This window comes from Odocoileus virginianus, chromosome 30, assembly GCF_023699985.2.
Source record: "Odocoileus virginianus isolate 20LAN1187 ecotype Illinois chromosome 30, Ovbor_1.2, whole genome shotgun sequence".
In the NCBI taxonomy this organism is placed as follows: Eukaryota; Metazoa; Chordata; class Mammalia; order Artiodactyla; family Cervidae; genus Odocoileus; species Odocoileus virginianus.
This window is the reverse complement of record NC_069703.1, coordinates 30,735,205-30,752,557: the sequence shown is the minus strand read 5'-3', so window position 1 is coordinate 30,752,557 and position 17,353 is coordinate 30,735,205. Positions and strand designations below refer to the sequence as shown.

General features: G+C 49.4%; 1 protein-coding gene across 6 annotated transcripts in view; it reads left to right on the top strand.

Moving 5' to 3' along the window:
• The window catches only part of UBR4 (ubiquitin protein ligase E3 component n-recognin 4), a 131,608-nt gene that overhangs the window by 99,194 nt on the left and 15,061 nt on the right, over positions 1–17,353 (top strand). For all 6 annotated transcript variants that reach the window (XM_070458796.1, XM_070458798.1, XM_070458795.1 and 3 more), the window contains 16 exons: positions 1,038–1,167; positions 1,288–1,445; positions 2,496–2,605; positions 3,258–3,399; positions 4,030–4,111; positions 4,444–4,617; positions 6,867–6,988; positions 7,895–8,092; positions 8,732–8,812; positions 11,209–11,296; positions 11,767–11,894; positions 12,759–12,866; positions 13,397–13,516; positions 14,212–14,402; positions 14,858–15,031; positions 15,535–15,634. In XM_070458796.1, the coding sequence (XP_070314897.1) occupies positions 1,038–1,167; positions 1,288–1,445; positions 2,496–2,605; positions 3,258–3,399; positions 4,030–4,111; positions 4,444–4,617; positions 6,867–6,988; positions 7,895–8,092; positions 8,732–8,812; positions 11,209–11,296; positions 11,767–11,894; positions 12,759–12,866; positions 13,397–13,516; positions 14,212–14,402; positions 14,858–15,031; positions 15,535–15,634 (2,106 nt within the window). The remainder of the gene's footprint in view (positions 1–1,037; positions 1,168–1,287; positions 1,446–2,495; positions 2,606–3,257; positions 3,400–4,029; positions 4,112–4,443; positions 4,618–6,866; positions 6,989–7,894; positions 8,093–8,731; positions 8,813–11,208; positions 11,297–11,766; positions 11,895–12,758; positions 12,867–13,396; positions 13,517–14,211; positions 14,403–14,857; positions 15,032–15,534; positions 15,635–17,353) is intronic.

The following is a 17,353-nucleotide window of genomic DNA, read 5'->3' as shown; positions in this document are numbered from 1 at the left end:
TATTTAGCAGACCATTTTCTTGGAAAGTGAATAAAATGAGCCTGTCACTTAAAGAGGAATTGGTGTAACTCTGTCAACCAGTATTTTCCAAGTGACCAACACATGTTCATGTGTGAGTAAAAGGTGAATTTTAGTGGAATGGGATAGGAAATGTTTTTTGATTGGTTTTAGATTCCACACTGCAACCAATCTTTAAGAACCTATAATTTGTTGAATTTTGGTTTAGTATTAAAAATCCACGATTAATTTAAAAAACTATTAAATTACTTTTCTTTGCAACTGTACATCTGAGCGCTTCAGCAGAACAGCCTCTCGCCACAGTTTGAACGTAAAAGCAGAGTGAGAGCCTGGCTGTCTCACTCGGGTGGCCAGTAGCCAGCTTCACAACATGCAGCGGCGTGGCTCCTGTCGCTGTGTTGTTTTTGTTTTGGGAAATAATGATAAAAAATGTTTAGGTTAACAGGTAAGGCATTTATTTTTATCTGTAAATGAGTTAAATATTTTAAGAACTGCCGAACTTTAGTTTTTAATAGATCCATATTGATGGATAGAGCTACACACAGAAGAACTCTTTGGAGTCAGTAATTTTCAAGAGCACAATGGGGTCCTGTGGCCGAAAAGTTTGAGAATTGCTGGCTTAGAATCCTATCGGGGGCTCCCCTGTGCAGGCCACTTGGGATTAGTAATGGCTCTTTAAATTCTAGAGGCTGCCTAGTGACCCCTTGAAGATTTTTATTTGGGGAAACTACAGATCAGCCTTGGCATAGGAATTAGTGTATGTGGCTGTAAGAGCCTCTGTATGAAGCCAGTTACACCTTATCCTGCACAGGCAGAATCAGTGACCCTAAGCTCAGCATGGTGATGGTCTTGCTAAATTGAATCAACATGCTATAAAGGAGCACAGATGGGGCATAGAACACGTGAACGCTGCCCTTCTGATCTTGCCTTTGTGCTTGTCCCCGGGGCAGTCCCACTGTGCGGCCGCTGCGGCTCGGGCGCGCCCCCGGCCCGCTCACCCGTCCGCCTTCCTCCTGCAGGACGTCCCTGTCGAAGCCCTCACCACTGTGAAGCCATACTGCAATGAGATCCACGCCCAGGCCCAGCTCTGGCTCAAGAGGGACCCCAAGGCATCCTATGAAGCCTGGAAGAAGTGTCTTCCCATCCGGGGTGTGTCTGCCTTTCGGGACTTGCGCAGTGGGCCCCTCCTGCCCCTGGCTGACGGCCCAGCATCTCCCCCACCTGTCCCTTTCTCTTCCTTACCTCTCCCTGCATCCCTTTGCCTGCCAGGGATCGATGGCAATGGGAAGTCTCCCAGCAAGTCAGAGCTCCGCCACCTCTACTTGACCGAGAAGTACGTGTGGCGGTGGAAGCAGTTCCTGAGTCGGCGGGGGAAGCGGACCTCCCCGCTGGACCTCAAGCTGGGCCACAACAACTGGCTGCGGCAAGTGAGTGACCGGTCTCCTGGGCTTCTCACCGCTGCGCTGGCCCCAGATCCCAGGCAGGGCATTTCTGCTCCTCACCGCATGTCTCCTCTGCCTTCTCTTCTTTCCCTTTGTTAGTCTTGCTTCCTTTCTAATAGGTAGAGGCTCTTGGTTGCAGCTGCCCGCCTGGTGGATGGGCCACATCAGAACCCTTTCTGCCCTGCTCATCAGGCTCCTGCTCTCCTCCCTGACCACCGAGCAGAGCGAAGCCTCAGCGCCTGCACTGCCTTCACCTTCCACCTTTCATGTTTTCTGTCCTTTTCCTCTTTCCAGCTAATGGTTTTAAAGGTTAAAGTAACAGTATTTTCGAGAATTCATTTGTCCATCAGTATATAATGTGAACACTTGGTTTAAATTTAACATAAGTGTTCAGCATGTTGTTGTTGTTCAGTTGCTAAGTCATGTCCGACTCTTTGTGACCCCGTGGACTGCAGCACGCCAGGCTTCCCTGTCCTTCCCTCTCTCCCAGAGTTTACTCAAACTCATGTCCGTTTACTCAAACTCATGCCATCCAACCATCTCATTGTCTGTCGCCCCCTTCTCCTCCTGCTCTCAGTCTTTCCTAGCATCAGGGTCTTTTCCAGTGAGTCAGCTCTTCATATCAGGTGGACAAAGTATTGGAGTTTCAGTCCTTCCATTAAATATTCAGGATTAGTTTCCTTTAGGATTGACTGGTTTGATCTCCTTGCTGTCCAAGGTAGCTGTCTCCAAAATAGAATCATAGATGTTTTTGCTAAGGAGAATACCTGCCTGTCTTTTTTCCTGGTCCTGTCGTCTTGAGTATGTTCTCCAAAGTACTTGTTGGAGAAAAGCACCATGGAGACGGGACTCTTAGACAGCCTTTTTGCCAGTCTGCAGCAGCCGGATCTTGAGTTAGCTGGTGATTTTTCCTTTACCCTTTTGCTCGTGAGGTGCTCAGAGGATTTCCCCTGGATGCGTGGCAGTTGACTGTGCCTGGCGGGGCCGGATGAGAGGCTGTCCGCTGAGCCAGGCACTTCTCCCCACCCCCTGCAGGTGCTCTTTACTCCGGCGACACAGGCTGCACGGCAGGCGGCCTGCACCATCGTGGAAGCACTGGCCACCGTCCCCAGCCGCAAGCAGCAGGTCCTTGACCTCCTCACCAGGTACCATCTGAGAGCAGGATGGGCAGGGTGGCGGGACTTCATCCAGGGAGCCCTCCCGCCCTCCCGGGGGAGTCAGCAGACCAGGGCGACGGGAGGCACGCCTGTGCAGTAGCCGCCTCATTCCTTGTGGAAGCCCACGAAACCAAGACACACTGAGCCGCCGCGTGCCGTGGTTTTAATAGCAGTGGTTCTGGTGGTAACAGAGTCAGCGCTAGTGTATTTTGAGGTCTTACGAGCTTACAAAAGCTCGGCACACATTATGTTTAGTGCTCACCTGAGCTTTGACTGCTTAGCTACCTTGTCCCCAGGAGGGCAAGATTTCAGTCCAGGCAGTCTAATTTCCGTGTTACTGGCCACTAGACTCGGTGGTAAACTCGCCTTGGGGGCGATTCAGTCACAGCACCCTCGCTGCCCCAGGAGCCGCCATTCGTGTATTGGTGCTTTATTCCGAGTGTGTACAGTGTTGCACTGCGTTCCCTGCTGTGTGCTCTTGAGCTTTCCCCAGGCCTGAGGAGTTCCCGAGTCGGGGTTCGGGGGTGTTCTCAGCCCCGGTCCTCCCCAGCGAGGCAGGGGGAGAGGAGGACGCAGAGGGGCAGAGGCGGGGGGCTGTGGGGCGGTGTGGGCTCAGTCTCAGCGCCCGGCTCCGTGGCAGCTACCTGGATGAGCTGAGCATTGCTGGCGAGTGTGCGGCCGAGTACCTGGCTCTCTACCAGAAGCTCATCACCTCAGCTCACTGGAAAGTCTACCTGGCAGCCCGAGGAGTCCTGCCCTACGTGGGCAACCTCATCACCAAGGTATGTCGTCCTGGCCCCGCCGGGGGAGCCCCTTCCCCGAGCCCCGCTCTCCTTGTTCTCTTCCTCTGTGTAAACTTTGTGGTGGTCTTTTATGCCAGGAAGAAATATTTGTTAAAAATGCAGACATACCTTGCTTTATTGTGCTTCTTAAAAAAAAAAAAAAGGTTGTGGCAACCCTGTGTCAAGCAAGCCATTTTTTCAACAGCATTATTTTTTAATTAAAGTGTATGTATGTTTTATAGACATAATGCTACTGCACACTTACTGGATTAAAATAGAGTGTGGACATAAGTTTTATATTCGTGGGAAAAAATGGATTCGTGTGACTTGCTTTATTGCGATAGTCACTTTATTACAGTGGTCTGAAACTGAACCTGCAATATTTCTGAAGTCTGCCTGGGGTACTTCTGTGATTTCATTGTGTTCCTCATGAGGATGTAGTAGTCTGTTGGGGACATTTAGACTGTCCTCCATGTCTAAGCAGTCCCTTGGCGTCTTTGTAGCTCTCCATGGCTTCTTAGGAAGGAGCTCTGCACAAGTGCAGGGTGAGAGAGCGCCCTGGGCCATGGGGGAGCTGGCCGGTGGCACTGGCCGTGCCCTCTCACTAACCGTGCTCTTCTTCCTCTTCAGGAAATAGCCCGCTTGCTGGCCCTGGAGGAGGCCACCCTGAGCACCGATCTGCAGCAGGGCTATGCCCTCAAGAGTCTCACAGGTAGAGGGAGCCTCCTGGCCCTTCCCTTAGCACACCCTGCGGCTAGTTTGGGGTCTGACCTTTCATTCCTCGGGTGCTGAGGTTGACCGCTTCTCTCTCGTGTTGACCGCACTGCGCTTTTTAAGCTCCGTGATTTTCCCTGGTGGAAGGGTTTACATCTTTGAGTACCTGTTGTCTGCTGACCAGTTCATTTCATTGAGCACCAGCTCCATGTCAGGCACAAAGATGGTGTTTCCCTGCTTTTGAGTTGCTCGTCGTCTTTTGAAAACATGGACCTTCTTTGCTTAATTCTCATTCTGAACTTATGTAGCAACTTTTTCCTGTCCCCACAGGCCTACTTTCCTCCTTTGTGGAGGTGGAATCCATCAAAAGGCACTTTAAAAGCCGCTTGGTGGGTACTGTGCTGAACGGATACCTGTGCTTGCGGAAGCTGGTGGTGCAGAGGACCAAGCTGATTGACGAGACGCAGGACATGCTGCTGGAGATGCTGGAGGACATGACCACAGGTAGGCCTGGCCAGCGGCCCGCAGCCCACAGGCCTGTGTCCCTTCTGGCTCCACTTAGGTGCATGGTCTGAGTTCCCCAGCCTCCTTAGACCCAGGTCACGGGCAGCAAACGTCTCCTCACATTTGAGTAAAGAAGGAGAGGACATTTCTCTCGAGACTGTTGGTGCTTGGAATTTAAAATTCCAGATCCGGCCTCAGTAAATTTGGACTCTTTTTTTAAAAAATTTATTTATTTATTTATCTTTGGCGGTGCTGGTTCTTCGTTGTGCACACAGGCTTCAGTAGTTGGGGCGCACAGGCTAAGCCCTGTGGCGTGTGGGGTCTTCCAGACCAGGGATTGAACCCATGACCCCCGCCCTCTGAGTCAGATTCCTAACCACGGGACTACCAGGAAGGCCCTGGCCTTTCCGTAGTGAGCTCACAGGGCAGGAAGAGGGCAGGAGTTCTCAGACAGGGGTCTTCATTGGTTCTAGAAGGTTCTCAGACATTGTGGCTCAGTTGCCTCTTCTCTGTCCTCTTTCCTTGTCCTGGTGGATCTCCACCCTCACTGTCAGCTGTGTCTCTCCCTCCCGCTTTCATAGTGTCCTTCTCATTGTATCTTTATGTGGATTTTGGATAATTTCTTCCATCCTATACCATATCGTTTATTTTTTCTTTACTCTGTGTTATCTGTTTAATCTACCCATCAAATTCTTGCAATTTTATATAGATTTTATAGTCTGTAGTCTTTTGCAGACATCTTCTGTCCCTTTTATAGTCTTTTAACATAACTTATTTCTGTATCTGCTAATTTTAAAACTTGAAATACTTATTAATCTGATTCTGTTGTTACTCTGGCTCTTGTCTGTGGTGCTTTGCTTTAAATCTTGCATTTTATGTTTTTTTTTTTTTTTTTGTACTGTAAGCTTGTGTTTTGGGGGTTTTTCTGTGGAAATTCTTCGGGACCTGAGTCAAAGACGGGTTTTTCCAGAGATGATTTGTAGCTGCTTCTGTGAAGCAGCTCGGGGCATGGCCATCCCAGGGCCACCTTGAACAAAGTTCTGAACTTAGAGTTTTCAGATCTCCTAGGTAGTTTGAGCCACAGACCTCTGTGAGGGACAGCTTGTTATGACTGCTCAGAGGAGATTTTTCTTCCCCTCCATTCAGTGCTGCATTCTAAGGAAGGACTGTGTGCTTTCATTGATTTGCTTCAGGGAAAGGAATAGTTATTTTTAATTGATGCTTATACCAAACAGGGTTTCCTAGGTGGCATAGTGGTAAAGAATCTGCCTGCCATTGCAGGAGATGTGGGTTCCATCCCTGGGTCAGAAAGATCCCCTGCATTGGGGTGTTCTTGCCTGGAAAATCCCATGGACAGAGGAGCCTGGTGGGGCTATAGTCCGTGGGGTCACAGAGAGTCAGATGCGACTGAACACCAAGGATGTAGCTCTTTGGGGGTACCAGATTTGTGTGTGTGTGTAGGCGGTGGTTCCTGCCAGATTCTCCCTCTTGGGAGATTTGGGGCTTTGTAGCTAGCTCTCAAATCCTGGCAGGTTTTGGAAACCAAAGCTCATGGCAGAAAATAGCCTGAGTGCTTTGCTGACCTCCCTGGGTTCCCAATTTTTCCTAATTTTGGAGCTGTGGCTTTCTTTGCTAGCATAGCAGTCCACTGATACCTTTTTCCCCCACCATTTTAAATTGTTTTTAAGTGGAGGAGTGAAAAGTAGGTCAGGGGACACAGTCTGCTTTATTGCCAGACATGGAAGTCCTTCTGGTGCCATTTTTAGCTGCCCTGCTGAGCTGGTTTGTGACCTTGTCAGCTGGACCCTTTTCAAGAATGTATGGCTTGAAGTTATCTGTTTGGCTTCTCGAGGGCTGTCTGCCTAATCTTTTAGAATGAAACTGAAAACTATAGCTTCCTTTTGCTTTGACAGGAGTGCAGTTAGGATTGTTATTTCACATTCTTGAGTACCTATTTTGGGCAAGAGGATGCAAGGTTATAATTCCCAGAGGGAGGGAGATGTGTGCACAGCTAAGTATGATGCTCTGTGTTGACTTGGGTATGAAGGCTTTCAAATGGAATGTGGTTTCAGTATAAGAATCCATCAGCTTCAAGTTTCCAATTGAAATATTGATGTTGCCACATTGGATATTATAGACTCACCAGGCAGAGAAGATCTGTCAGTGATGGAACTTTATTTAAAGCCTCATCTTAGCTTCTGTGTGTGAAGCTCTTTCCTCACTGACTTGGCCACGTTGACTTCTGGCAGGTACAGAATCGGAAACCAAGGCCTTCATGGCTGTGTGCATCGAGACGGCCAAGCGCTACAACCTGGATGACTACCGGACTCCCGTCTTCATTTTCGAGAGACTCTGCAGCATCATCTACCCCGTAAGCATAAGCCATGGTGCCTCCCTTGGCGCTCGGGGTGTCAGCCGAAGCCATTTCTCCAGAGCTTCCTGGCGATTCCTCATAGTCGTGGGTAATCGTCCCAGTGGTGGCCCGTTCAGTCGATATTTTGGGAAGCTCCACACATAAAGCAGAAGCAACCTCATGATTTTCCCATTCCTGATGATGGGAAGAAACCTAAAGACCTTCCTTGTCCCATTTCCTCGATTCAAAGTCAGAAGCAGTCTTTTTCTTTTGAGCCAGGTCTGACCTCCCGTTGCCCAGATCCCGGTGTTTGTCAGTCCACAATCCCGTGAAAGAAGCAGCCCAGAGCGGGCAGATGGACATTTTCACTCTCTTTTTTCCCTGCCCGCGTTATGTGCACACATGGAAGTGTGTCTCTAGCCTGAACTGCATAGATCCCTTTCTGTTACTGAGGAAGGGTAGAGAGCATCAGTCTCATCAGTTAACGACGAGAGACCCCTGAGTATCATGTAATACAGAGAAGACATTTTCTTGACCAGAGGGCCACCAGTGACAGAGTCATCTGGCCCCGTACTGGTTAGCGTCAGGTGGGACGAGCTGGAGGGAAGCCCCTCTCCCCTTGTGTCAGTGATCCACCTTTCATGGGGCACTCCTCATCTGCTTATTTGGTTAGGCTTTTTCTCTCCTAACCCACCCTTGAGTTTCAGAGAAGATACTTGCTCTTTAATGCTATTTGAATTATATTTGGGCTTTTTGAATCACCTCTGAGCTTCCTGTCCTTTAATCTTTAACTGTATAAAGGGCTGGATGAGTCTGGTGTGTCTCCCGGAATGTCCATGAACAAAGCAGTGTGGTCTGAATGTAAGCAATCTCTGCACATGTACTCATGCCCATCCCTTCTGCTTCCTTTTCTCGGTCCTTCAGGAAGAGAATGAAGTCACTGAGTTCTTTGTGACCCTGGAGAAGGATCCCCAGCAGGAAGACTTCTTACAGGGCAGGATGCCTGGGAACCCATATAGCAGCAACGAGCCAGGCATCGGGCCCCTCATGCGGGACATAAAGAACAAGATCTGCCAGGACTGTGACTTGGTGGCTCTGTTGGAAGATGACAGCGGGATGGAGGTAATGCGCATAGCTCACCCCTGTCGTGGTTAGGCTTCCTTTCCCTTGGGCTGATCAACCCTGGGCATCTTTAAATGCAGCTCCATGATTCCCACCTGCCTGCCTCACCTGTAAAGGGCTCTGCCCCCTGCCTGGATGTGGCAGTAAGCAGATGGCTGTAGCTTGTCAGGGCATAGGGTTTTGTTGTTCTTGTTGCTGTGGCAGAGGCCTCCAGTGATTCCAGGTTAATCAAGCTCCCTAAATACTGGCAAATTAGCCTCGGTGCAGGTTTCTGGCCCTGTATCTGGTACCTTCTGGCAGACAATGCTAAGATCTGCTGTTACCATATACATGGTGAAAAACGTGTTGGGTGAAAGAGAGAAAACTGTCCTTTTTGGTGCTGAGCTGAAATAGACTTGGGATAGAAGGTGCTCAGCAAGGCTTTTAAACCTGGGGTCCATGGTTTGGGTTAAGGCTATTTGGAACCCCTGAAATTGTGCACAAAATTCTGTGTGATGTTCACACACGTGCATTTTTTAGAGAGGGAGAGTCAGTAGGTCCCTAATGCATAGACAATATGTGGTAAAGCACCCTTTGATCTTAAAATGTGCTTGCATGACGATTATTTGGAATAACAGCCTCATCTTCTTTTCTGTTCAGCTTCTAGTGAACAATAAAATCATTAGTTTGGACCTCCCTGTGGCTGAGGTTTACAAGAAGGTCTGGTGTACCACAAATGAGGTATGTGTCTGAGGTGTGGGTTGCCTTCCAGACTTGTTAACGATCACCTGCACAGCTCGTAGCGGCACTGAAGGATCTGTACTTCCTGGTCGTGTTAGTGTGCAGAAGAGTCATCGCCTTGTCCTCCTTGTGGGGCAGCTGACCGGGGAAGGGAGATGAGCTGCAGGAAGGGGTGAGCAGCTCCTGGCCTAGCAGCCGGGCCCGCGGGCTCTGAGGAAGCCCTGTGATGGAGAGCGCCTGCTGTCGTGCTCCCTTCCATGTGGGCACCGAGATCGATTCTCAGCTTCTAATGGACTTGCTCACCTCTCAGAGTGTGTTTCAGTGTGGTGTTGAGGAGCGTAGTTTCTGCTTTACCACTTGGGGAGTTGAGACTCCAAAGATGGGAAATGAAGGGAGCACAGCGCTTTGGCCGTTTTGGCCCCTCAGTCCTGTTTGTCTGATCGTAACAGTCAGATGGTCCTCTTCCCCCCTCCCGCCTCTTTTCTTAGTCTCATCTCTATTCTTTCCTGTTTCTCTCCTCTCCTTTTCTTTCTTCCCTTTTCTTCTGTTAGGGGGATTTTTAATAAATGAATCATCTAGTTGAACTACAGCAAACTAGTGTACTAGTGAAGCAGAGTGAACTTTTCTGTCTTTACTCCCAAATATTTCTGTAGAGTCTAAGAAGCTAAATTGGTAGTGTGCCAACAGGACTTTTTAGCCTTCCATTTGTTACATGCTTTTGCTTTTGTCTTTTCTGTTCTCCTGCTGTGCTGGGAATCCTGGTCACTGTGTATTGTTGGTCTACTGCCCGTTGGGTAGATATAGCACAGATAAATACACAGACGACGTCTCCATCCACTGCATCTTGTCACTGACTTCTCAGCCTCAAAACAGAATGGTACAGGTTTAATCCCTGATGTGCCTAAAAATTAAGACCGAGCTACAGGCACCCTCGTAAATGGTGGTATAGGACCCAAAGAATACACATGGGCAGCCTCCCATTTTGAACCAGGAGGCAAGAAGTTGGGGATCTTTGTTTCTCATATTAATGCTTAATTCACCAAGGGTTTCTTGTGGCCAAGTCCAGAGTTGGGAGCAGCTTTTTATCCTGGCTTTCATCAGTTTCTCTGCTTATTTTATCCCTTATTTCCCTGATAAATAGCCTACCTCTTCAGCTGCTGACCAGGGTCTGTCTCACATGTTTCTCTCTTTCTGTCCATGGTCTGTGGCTGTCCCCTCTCTTAGTTTCTTTGGGCTTCCACAGCTAGAAATGCTCTGAGACCTGGCCTGACAAGTTCTCTCCCTCCAAGATTTTCTGTCCTGAAGCTGAGCATGGCTTAGGAGCAGGCAGCGTGGATCAGTGTGGTACCCGCTCGCCCTTAACTTCCTGCACTGTGACTTCAATCCCCCGCTTCTCACCTCCAAAATGAGTGTAATTCCTCAGAGTATAGACTGGAGTGCCTAGTCAGTACCTGGCGGATAGTGAAGTCTCATGATCCCTCAGTTCAGGAAGGTTGCTGTAATCTTGTAATTCATGACTTAATTCCATTCTATCAAGTTATAGTTTTTAGCTTGAGATTTGGATGAATCCAGTCCTTGCTGTGTGGTTATATGAAGGTCTCAGGATCTCCATAGGCAAAGATGGATGTATTCTGTTTTCTTGTTTTGATTCCTGAGATTTGAGTCAAAGCCTTTTGATCTTATTGACTTCCCTTGACCTGATTCTTTGAGTAGTGGTTCATATTGATTAGAGAGATTTTATAATTCTGAGGGAGACACAGGCTTATAGTATCAGGCTGAGTAAGTTTGAACAAGCTGTGTAACCTTGTGTAAAAGGATAATATGAAGTGCCTAATTAGTGTAGGGCTTGCATGGGTGTCTGCTTGTTAAGTTGCTTCAGTCATGTCCAACTCTTTGTGAACCTACGGACTGTAGCCCGCCAGGCTCCCTTCTCCATGGGCTTCTCTAGGCAAGAATACTGGAGTGGGTTGCCATGCCTGCCTCCAGGGGATCTTCCTGACCCAGGGATTGAACCCTGTCTCTTACGTCTCCTGCTTTGGCAGGCAGGTTCTTCACCACTAGCGCCACCTGGGAAGCCCTAGCATAGGGCTCAGCACAGAGTAAAACAATAAATCACAGTTGTTACGGCTGTTATATATATTTAATGAAACTAAATGAAGTAGTGTCTATAAAATGCTCCACACAATTCCGGGCCTGTGGTAGACCCTGCATAAAATGAGCTTTTCCTCTAAGTGAGTTGTAGGGCATTTGGATCCTAGATTTTGTGGTTAAGACCCTGCGAAGAACAGGAGTTGTCTACAGTGCTGAAGTGTTCGTTAGATTAAGCAGACCAGGTGTTGGGTCCTTTGCATTTTCTGAGCCTGTTTACAAGTCTTTCTCCAACCTCCTCCCCTTAGGGAGAGCCCATGAGGATTGTTTATCGGATGCGGGGGCTGCTGGGGGATGCCACCGAGGAGTTTATCGAGTCCCTGGACTCCACCACAGGTATAGCCTTCCACAGACACCGCAGCACATCGGGCCTGAGGCTTGGGGCCAGTGGCAGTTCATGTTCTGAGTCTCCAGGGGTATTTGGGACAGATGCTCCAGGAATTCTCTTCAGAAGTAGGGGGGTTGCTTCTTCTCTGAGGAAAAATACAGTCATTTACAGCCTCGTTCGGGTACCTCTGGTATTGAGGGTAGGTGGGAACTTAGGGAGGAAATGAAATTAGCACCAAACAAGCTCAAGTTTATTTATTTAGGGCTTTTTTTTTTAAGTGATTGTAGTGCTTATATTTTCACATATTTGAGTAAGCAATTTTAATTAAATAGAAACTTTTAAAAAGAGCTATCAGGAGCAAGACAGTGTAGTTTAATATCCAGTACTGACCTGCTTCATTGACTATGATATGGAAGAGAGAAGAGCTATCAGCTGAGAAGAGGGCTGTGCTTAATTCTGGGCTTCCCTTCTCTCCCAGATGAAGAAGAGGATGAAGAAGAAGTGTACAAGATGGCTGGTGTGATGGCCCAGTGTGGGGGCTTGGAGTGCATGCTTAACAGACTGGCAGGGATCAAAGATTTCAAGCAGGGACGCCATCTTCTAACAGTGAGTTGGAGGCAGCAAGGTGGGCCCAGCCCTCTTCTTCTGGAGGGGCCCCTGTGGACGGGCTGGCCGCTGCCTTGTAACCTGGGGGCAGCGTGGCGCCGTGGACCGACCGCTGCCCGCCGGGGCTGACCTGGCTGTTGCCATGACCCTCGTCGCTTTAGGTTCCTTCCCCCAGTGCCTTCTTCTGACCCACTCCTCCCAAAAACCAGTGTGATAGAAAGCCTTCTGCTTTTTCTTTAGTCACCTGTGGAAACCAGTGTCTAATTGTCTGTCCACCCAGAATTGCACTTGTGTCAGTTGCTATTATTGTTATTATTACTCAAGTGGATTTTGTAAGTAACTGTAATTTTTTGGTAGGACTTTGTTTGGTCATTCATCCAGCTATCTCCTAAATGAGAAGTAGACAATTGTAAAGGCACCATGCATATTGCACTATTATTTTCCACCTCCAGGGGACATAAGAACATGTACTGATTTTTATACCCATGCCTTAAATGACAGATGTGGTTCTGAGCTCCCGTGGGCCACGAGCTTTGGGATCTTTTTGTTTACTGTTAGTTCAGAGTCTGAGTTAGTACTGGAGTTTCCCGCAAGGCAGCAGAGCGTCACCTAGTCCACTAGGACTTGGTGGCAGAGACAGACCCAGCCCACGGGAGCTACTGCTGGAGAAGTCTGCCGTTTAGATGCCAGACCCCAGCCACCTTAGGATGTCTCCCTAAAGCACCTCCACCTTCCTGTGTATGTCAGGAGGAGTGTCTGCTGATGGGAGCACGACCCCTCCACCCCTCAGGATGTTTCTCTCCTGCTTGTCCCCACCCCTCACTGTCAGCTGTCTCGTGGGTTTTGACTGACTTTTCTTGTCAGGTGCTCCTGAAATTGTTCAGTTACTGTGTGAAGGTGAAAGTCAACCGGCAACAGCTGGTCAAGCTGGAGATGAACACTTTAAACGTCATGCTGGGGACTCTCAACCTGGTAAAGAGTGTGGGCTGCAAAAACTGAGGAATGAGCAGGGCTGGGGGAAGACATCTCACCTCTGCCCTTAGATGAAATGGGTTTGCGACCTTTGCAAACCTCTTCTCTGTCTGACTAATGGGCACAGAGGCTTGAATTATTCAAGCTGCCCCTTATCCCCCTGCTGGCTCACCCCTGCTGCTGCCACAACACACAGGAGCATCCTTGTTTCTTTCCTGAACTCAGAAGCAGGAGGAAGTTAGTCCCTGTAGCAGTCCTGACTGCACTCCAGTGGGAAATTGGTGCCACTCACCTCGGGGCAACCAGAAAGAAACCAAAATGTTGTTTTCACTGTCCTCAAAAACCCACACACTCTCTCTGACACACGCCCATGCATGCACACCACACACACACATGCACACACGCACACATGCACGCACGCACGCTGTGTGTGCACAGATTGTCAGGAACACGAGGTCCTGGAGGAGGAGACCCCATGAGCAGGGCGTGGTGGCCTTCTCCTCCGTGTGACTGGCCCCCTCCTCCCGCAGGCGCTGGTGGCTGAGCAGGAGAGCAAGGACAGCGGTGGCGCTGCCGTGGCCGAGCAGGTGCTGAGCATCATGGAGATCATCCTGGACGAGTCCAATGCTGAGCCTCTGAGTGAGGACAAGGTGGGTGGGGCCGGGCTGTCCAGCCACAGGCACTGTCTCATTGCCAGCCACTGGCTCACTTGGATCTAGCAGTGTCATCCGGGAATGACCGAACCTTCTCAGCTTGTAGGAATGGCAACTGATGGTGACATCGTTGCATCAAAGCCTGAAATCCGTGGATTCAGAGGAAACAAAGTGGCTGGTCCAGCTGATAGACGGGGGCCTTAGTGCAGCCCCTCACTTCACAGTTGAGGATCCTCCAAGCCTAGAGAAATGAAGCGAGCCGTTGAGCAGCATATAGCTGGTTACTGTGTAGTTAGACGCCTAGAGCTCAGGTCTGCAGCCCCCAGTCCGTTTCTCTCCACTTTGCGGCGTGTGTATGCCTGTGTTCTCATCGGTGCTGATGTTTTGGCTGGAGATACGACCAAATGAATACAGGGAGCCTGCGTTGTTTTGGGGAAGGGAAAGCCTGTGTTGTATTTTGACCGCCTGTGTGAGTATATTTGACCACTAATAATAGAACCAGTGCAGAAACTTAGAAACTAATTTTTGAGCTGGAGCTCACACTGATTATTCCCCAGGAAGTGCTGAGACTCTGTTCTTCTGGGGCTACTTCTGGTGGCTCTGATGGAAGTGGATAACCTTTCAGGACCAGCTGTTGGCTGCAGCCAAAGTCTCGGCCATACTAACAGGCCTTGCATCCTCTCTCCTTGTAGGGCAACCTCCTCCTGACGGGTGACAAAGATCAGCTGGTGATGCTCTTGGACCAGATCAACAGCACCTTTGTCCGCTCCAACCCTAGTGTGCTCCAGGGCCTGCTTCGCATCATCCCGTACCTGTCCTTCGGGGAGGTGGAGAAAATGCAGATCTTGGTGGAGCGGTTCAAACCCTACTGCAGCTTTGATAAGTATGTGGCTTAGATTCAGACAGCTGACTGAGAGTCGCTGTGAAAGCCCTAAACTAGTTCTGTGAGACCAAGGAAGAATCACCTGCGTTTCTGTTAGATTTTTGGGTACCAGTCTGGCCTTTAAGGGGACTGGTCTAAGTGGGGAGGCAAAAAGTGAAAATATGTTAAAGCAGCAATCGGTGAGGCGGAGAAGGCAAGCTTGTTGGTGACACAGGAAGGGGATAGGACAAGATGGAGGGACTCAGGTGTGCAAAAGCATGAAAATGGGAGAGAAAGTTGGGAATTTGGGAAACATGGCGGAGAAGAGGGAGCATGGCAGGAGGCAGGTGGGAAGGGTCTTCTGTTGTGCTCAGGAGTTGGTACTATAGGACTTTGAGGATTGTGAGCCAGGAGAATGACATGGTCAGCTTTTATTGCTCCTTTCACACACTCAGGGTCTTTGCTCTTTCCTCCAGGTATGATGAAGATCACAGTGGTGATGATAAGGTCTTCCTGGACTGCTTCTGTAAAATTGCAGCCGGCATCAAGAACAACAGCAATGGGCATCAGCTGAAGGATCTGATTCTGCAGAAGGGAATCACCCAGAGTGCCCTGGACTACATGAAGAAGCACATTCCCAGTGCCAAGAAGTAAGCAGCTCCACCCCCCTTCCGCTCTCCCTGGCTCTTTCTCTCCTTCGTTGTCCTGCCACCCCTCAGCCTTCCTTGGGGTAACCTCCCCTTCGGGAAACTCATGGCGACCATGCAGCCCGTGGGGCTGTGGGAAAGGATGGCAGTTTCTTGGCTTCTGTTTCCAGTACTCCCTTCTTTTTTAAAGACTTATTTATTTGGCTGTGCTGGGTATTAGCTGCAGCATGTGAGGTTTTTAGTTGCTGCCTATGGGATCTAGTTCCCTGACCAGGGGTCAAACCTGGGCCCCCTGTTTGGGGAGCTCAGAGTCTTAGCCACTGGACCATCAGGGAAGTCCCTCAGACGCTTACTTCTTCCTGGTTTCTCAGCTGAGTTGGGTGGTCCCCTGGGATTCCTTACGGTAGCTTGAAGGTGTGGCCACGTCTGAACGAGCCAGAATCGCTGCCGGTTCTAGGTGACCTTTGCCTCCCGGGCCTGCTCATAAGCCTCTCTTCGCTTTGCAGTCTGGACGCTGACGTCTGGAAAAGATTTTTGTCTCGCCCGGCCCTGCCCTTCATCTTGAGGCTTCTTCGGGGGCTAGCCATCCAGCACCCTGCCACACAGGTGAGTAACCAGCATGCATGGGGCCTTATTCTGGGGTGGACATGTGTGAGGGAACCACACCCTCTCGGCTCACCTCCCATGACTTGAGTCAAGGTAACTGCCTCGATTAGCAGTGCTGAGAACTGCCCCAATGTATAAGAGTCCCAGAGTGGACGGACTCTCAGAAGTCACCTGGTTCATCTCTCTGTGTGCAGAGAGGATGCAGTTACATCTGTGTTTTCCTCATTCAGCTCATTCTTAACGTGGGGCTTCATTGTCTCATGGCTCAGCTGAGCAGCATTTGTGAGGGTGTGGCTGGCCAGGGGGTAAAAGCCGGCTTCTGGCCACAGTCCCCGGGACGTTTGTAACACCATCACCATCACAGCAGAGCTGTCTTCTGCTCTGTGCTGGCAGCCGAAAACTCGGTTCTCGGGGGGGCCACCTTGTGCACTGTGCTGCTCACTCCTGGTGTTCACTGGGTCGAGACATCTGTTACCCTCACAAATAATAATTGACCCAGACAGGAGGCCGGTCAGGACTAGTTTTTAAATTAAACTTTTTATTTTGAGATGACTAGATTCAGATGCAGTTGCTAAGAAGTATTACAGAGACATCATGTGTCGCCTTTACTTAGTCTGTCTCAATACTGTGTCTTGCAAAGGTGTAGTAAATCATCACAGCCAGGGTGTGGGCATCCATGCCGTCAAGTTCAGGACCACTCCTCACCACAGGGCGCTCTCCTGTGGTCCTTCCCAGCCGCATCCGCCTCTCTGGGCAGCCGCTGACCTGGCCTCCATCTCCTGCTTTTGTCCTGTCGAGGATGCCGTGTACGAAGTGGAATCAAACACCAGTGACTTTTGGGGATAGGCCTTTTTCACTCAGCATAATTGTTTGGCCTTCATCCTGACTGTCGTGTCTGTCAGTAGTTTGTTCCTTCTCATTACTGAGTAGTCCCCGGCGGGCATGCCCTGTGGCCTGTTTGTCTGTCACCAACTCAAAGGCATCTGGGTTGTTGTGATTTTGAGGCTGTTGTGAATAAAGTGGACTAATTTCATGTGCAGGTCTTTGTCAAAGTTTTCATCTCTCTGGGTTAAGTGCCCAAGACTGCAGTTACATTGGCTTACGTAGTGGTTGCATCATTTTGTTTTGCAGGAAACTGCCAGACCGTTTCCTAGAGGGGCTGCAGTGTTCTCCTCTCCCCTCGGCAGAGTCTGAGCAGTCCTGCTTTATTGCATCCTTGCCAGCATTTGGGGGTGTCACTGTTTGTTTTTTTGTTTCAGCCACGCCGATAGATGTCAGGTGATGTCTTGCGGTTTAATCTGTTTCTCCGGTGGCGAACGACGCTCGTCGCACGTCTTCTCGTGTCTCCCGTCTGTCTTCAGTGACGCACTTCCGCGTTGTTTGCCCCGTTTCTAGTTGTCGTGTTTGTTTCTGGATGTTGAGTTTCGAGAGTTCTCATGGCTGCCTTTTCTCTTGTCATTGTTTCGGGTGGTCTCATTCTCATTTAGTGATGTTTTCTGATAGCTCATTCCAAAAATGTGGTTAATTGGCCGCAATAAAGATGGTCCATATGTCTCCCTCCCTCAAATAGCTATTGTTTTCAACTTTTCTTCAATTTAGTAGTAATCGTCATAATCAGTGCATCTTTATGGATAATTCTTCCTGCATAATCGTTTTCACTATTTTCCCCCCATCTTTGTAACATCATTATTTTGAATGTGGATAAATCAAGGGACAGAA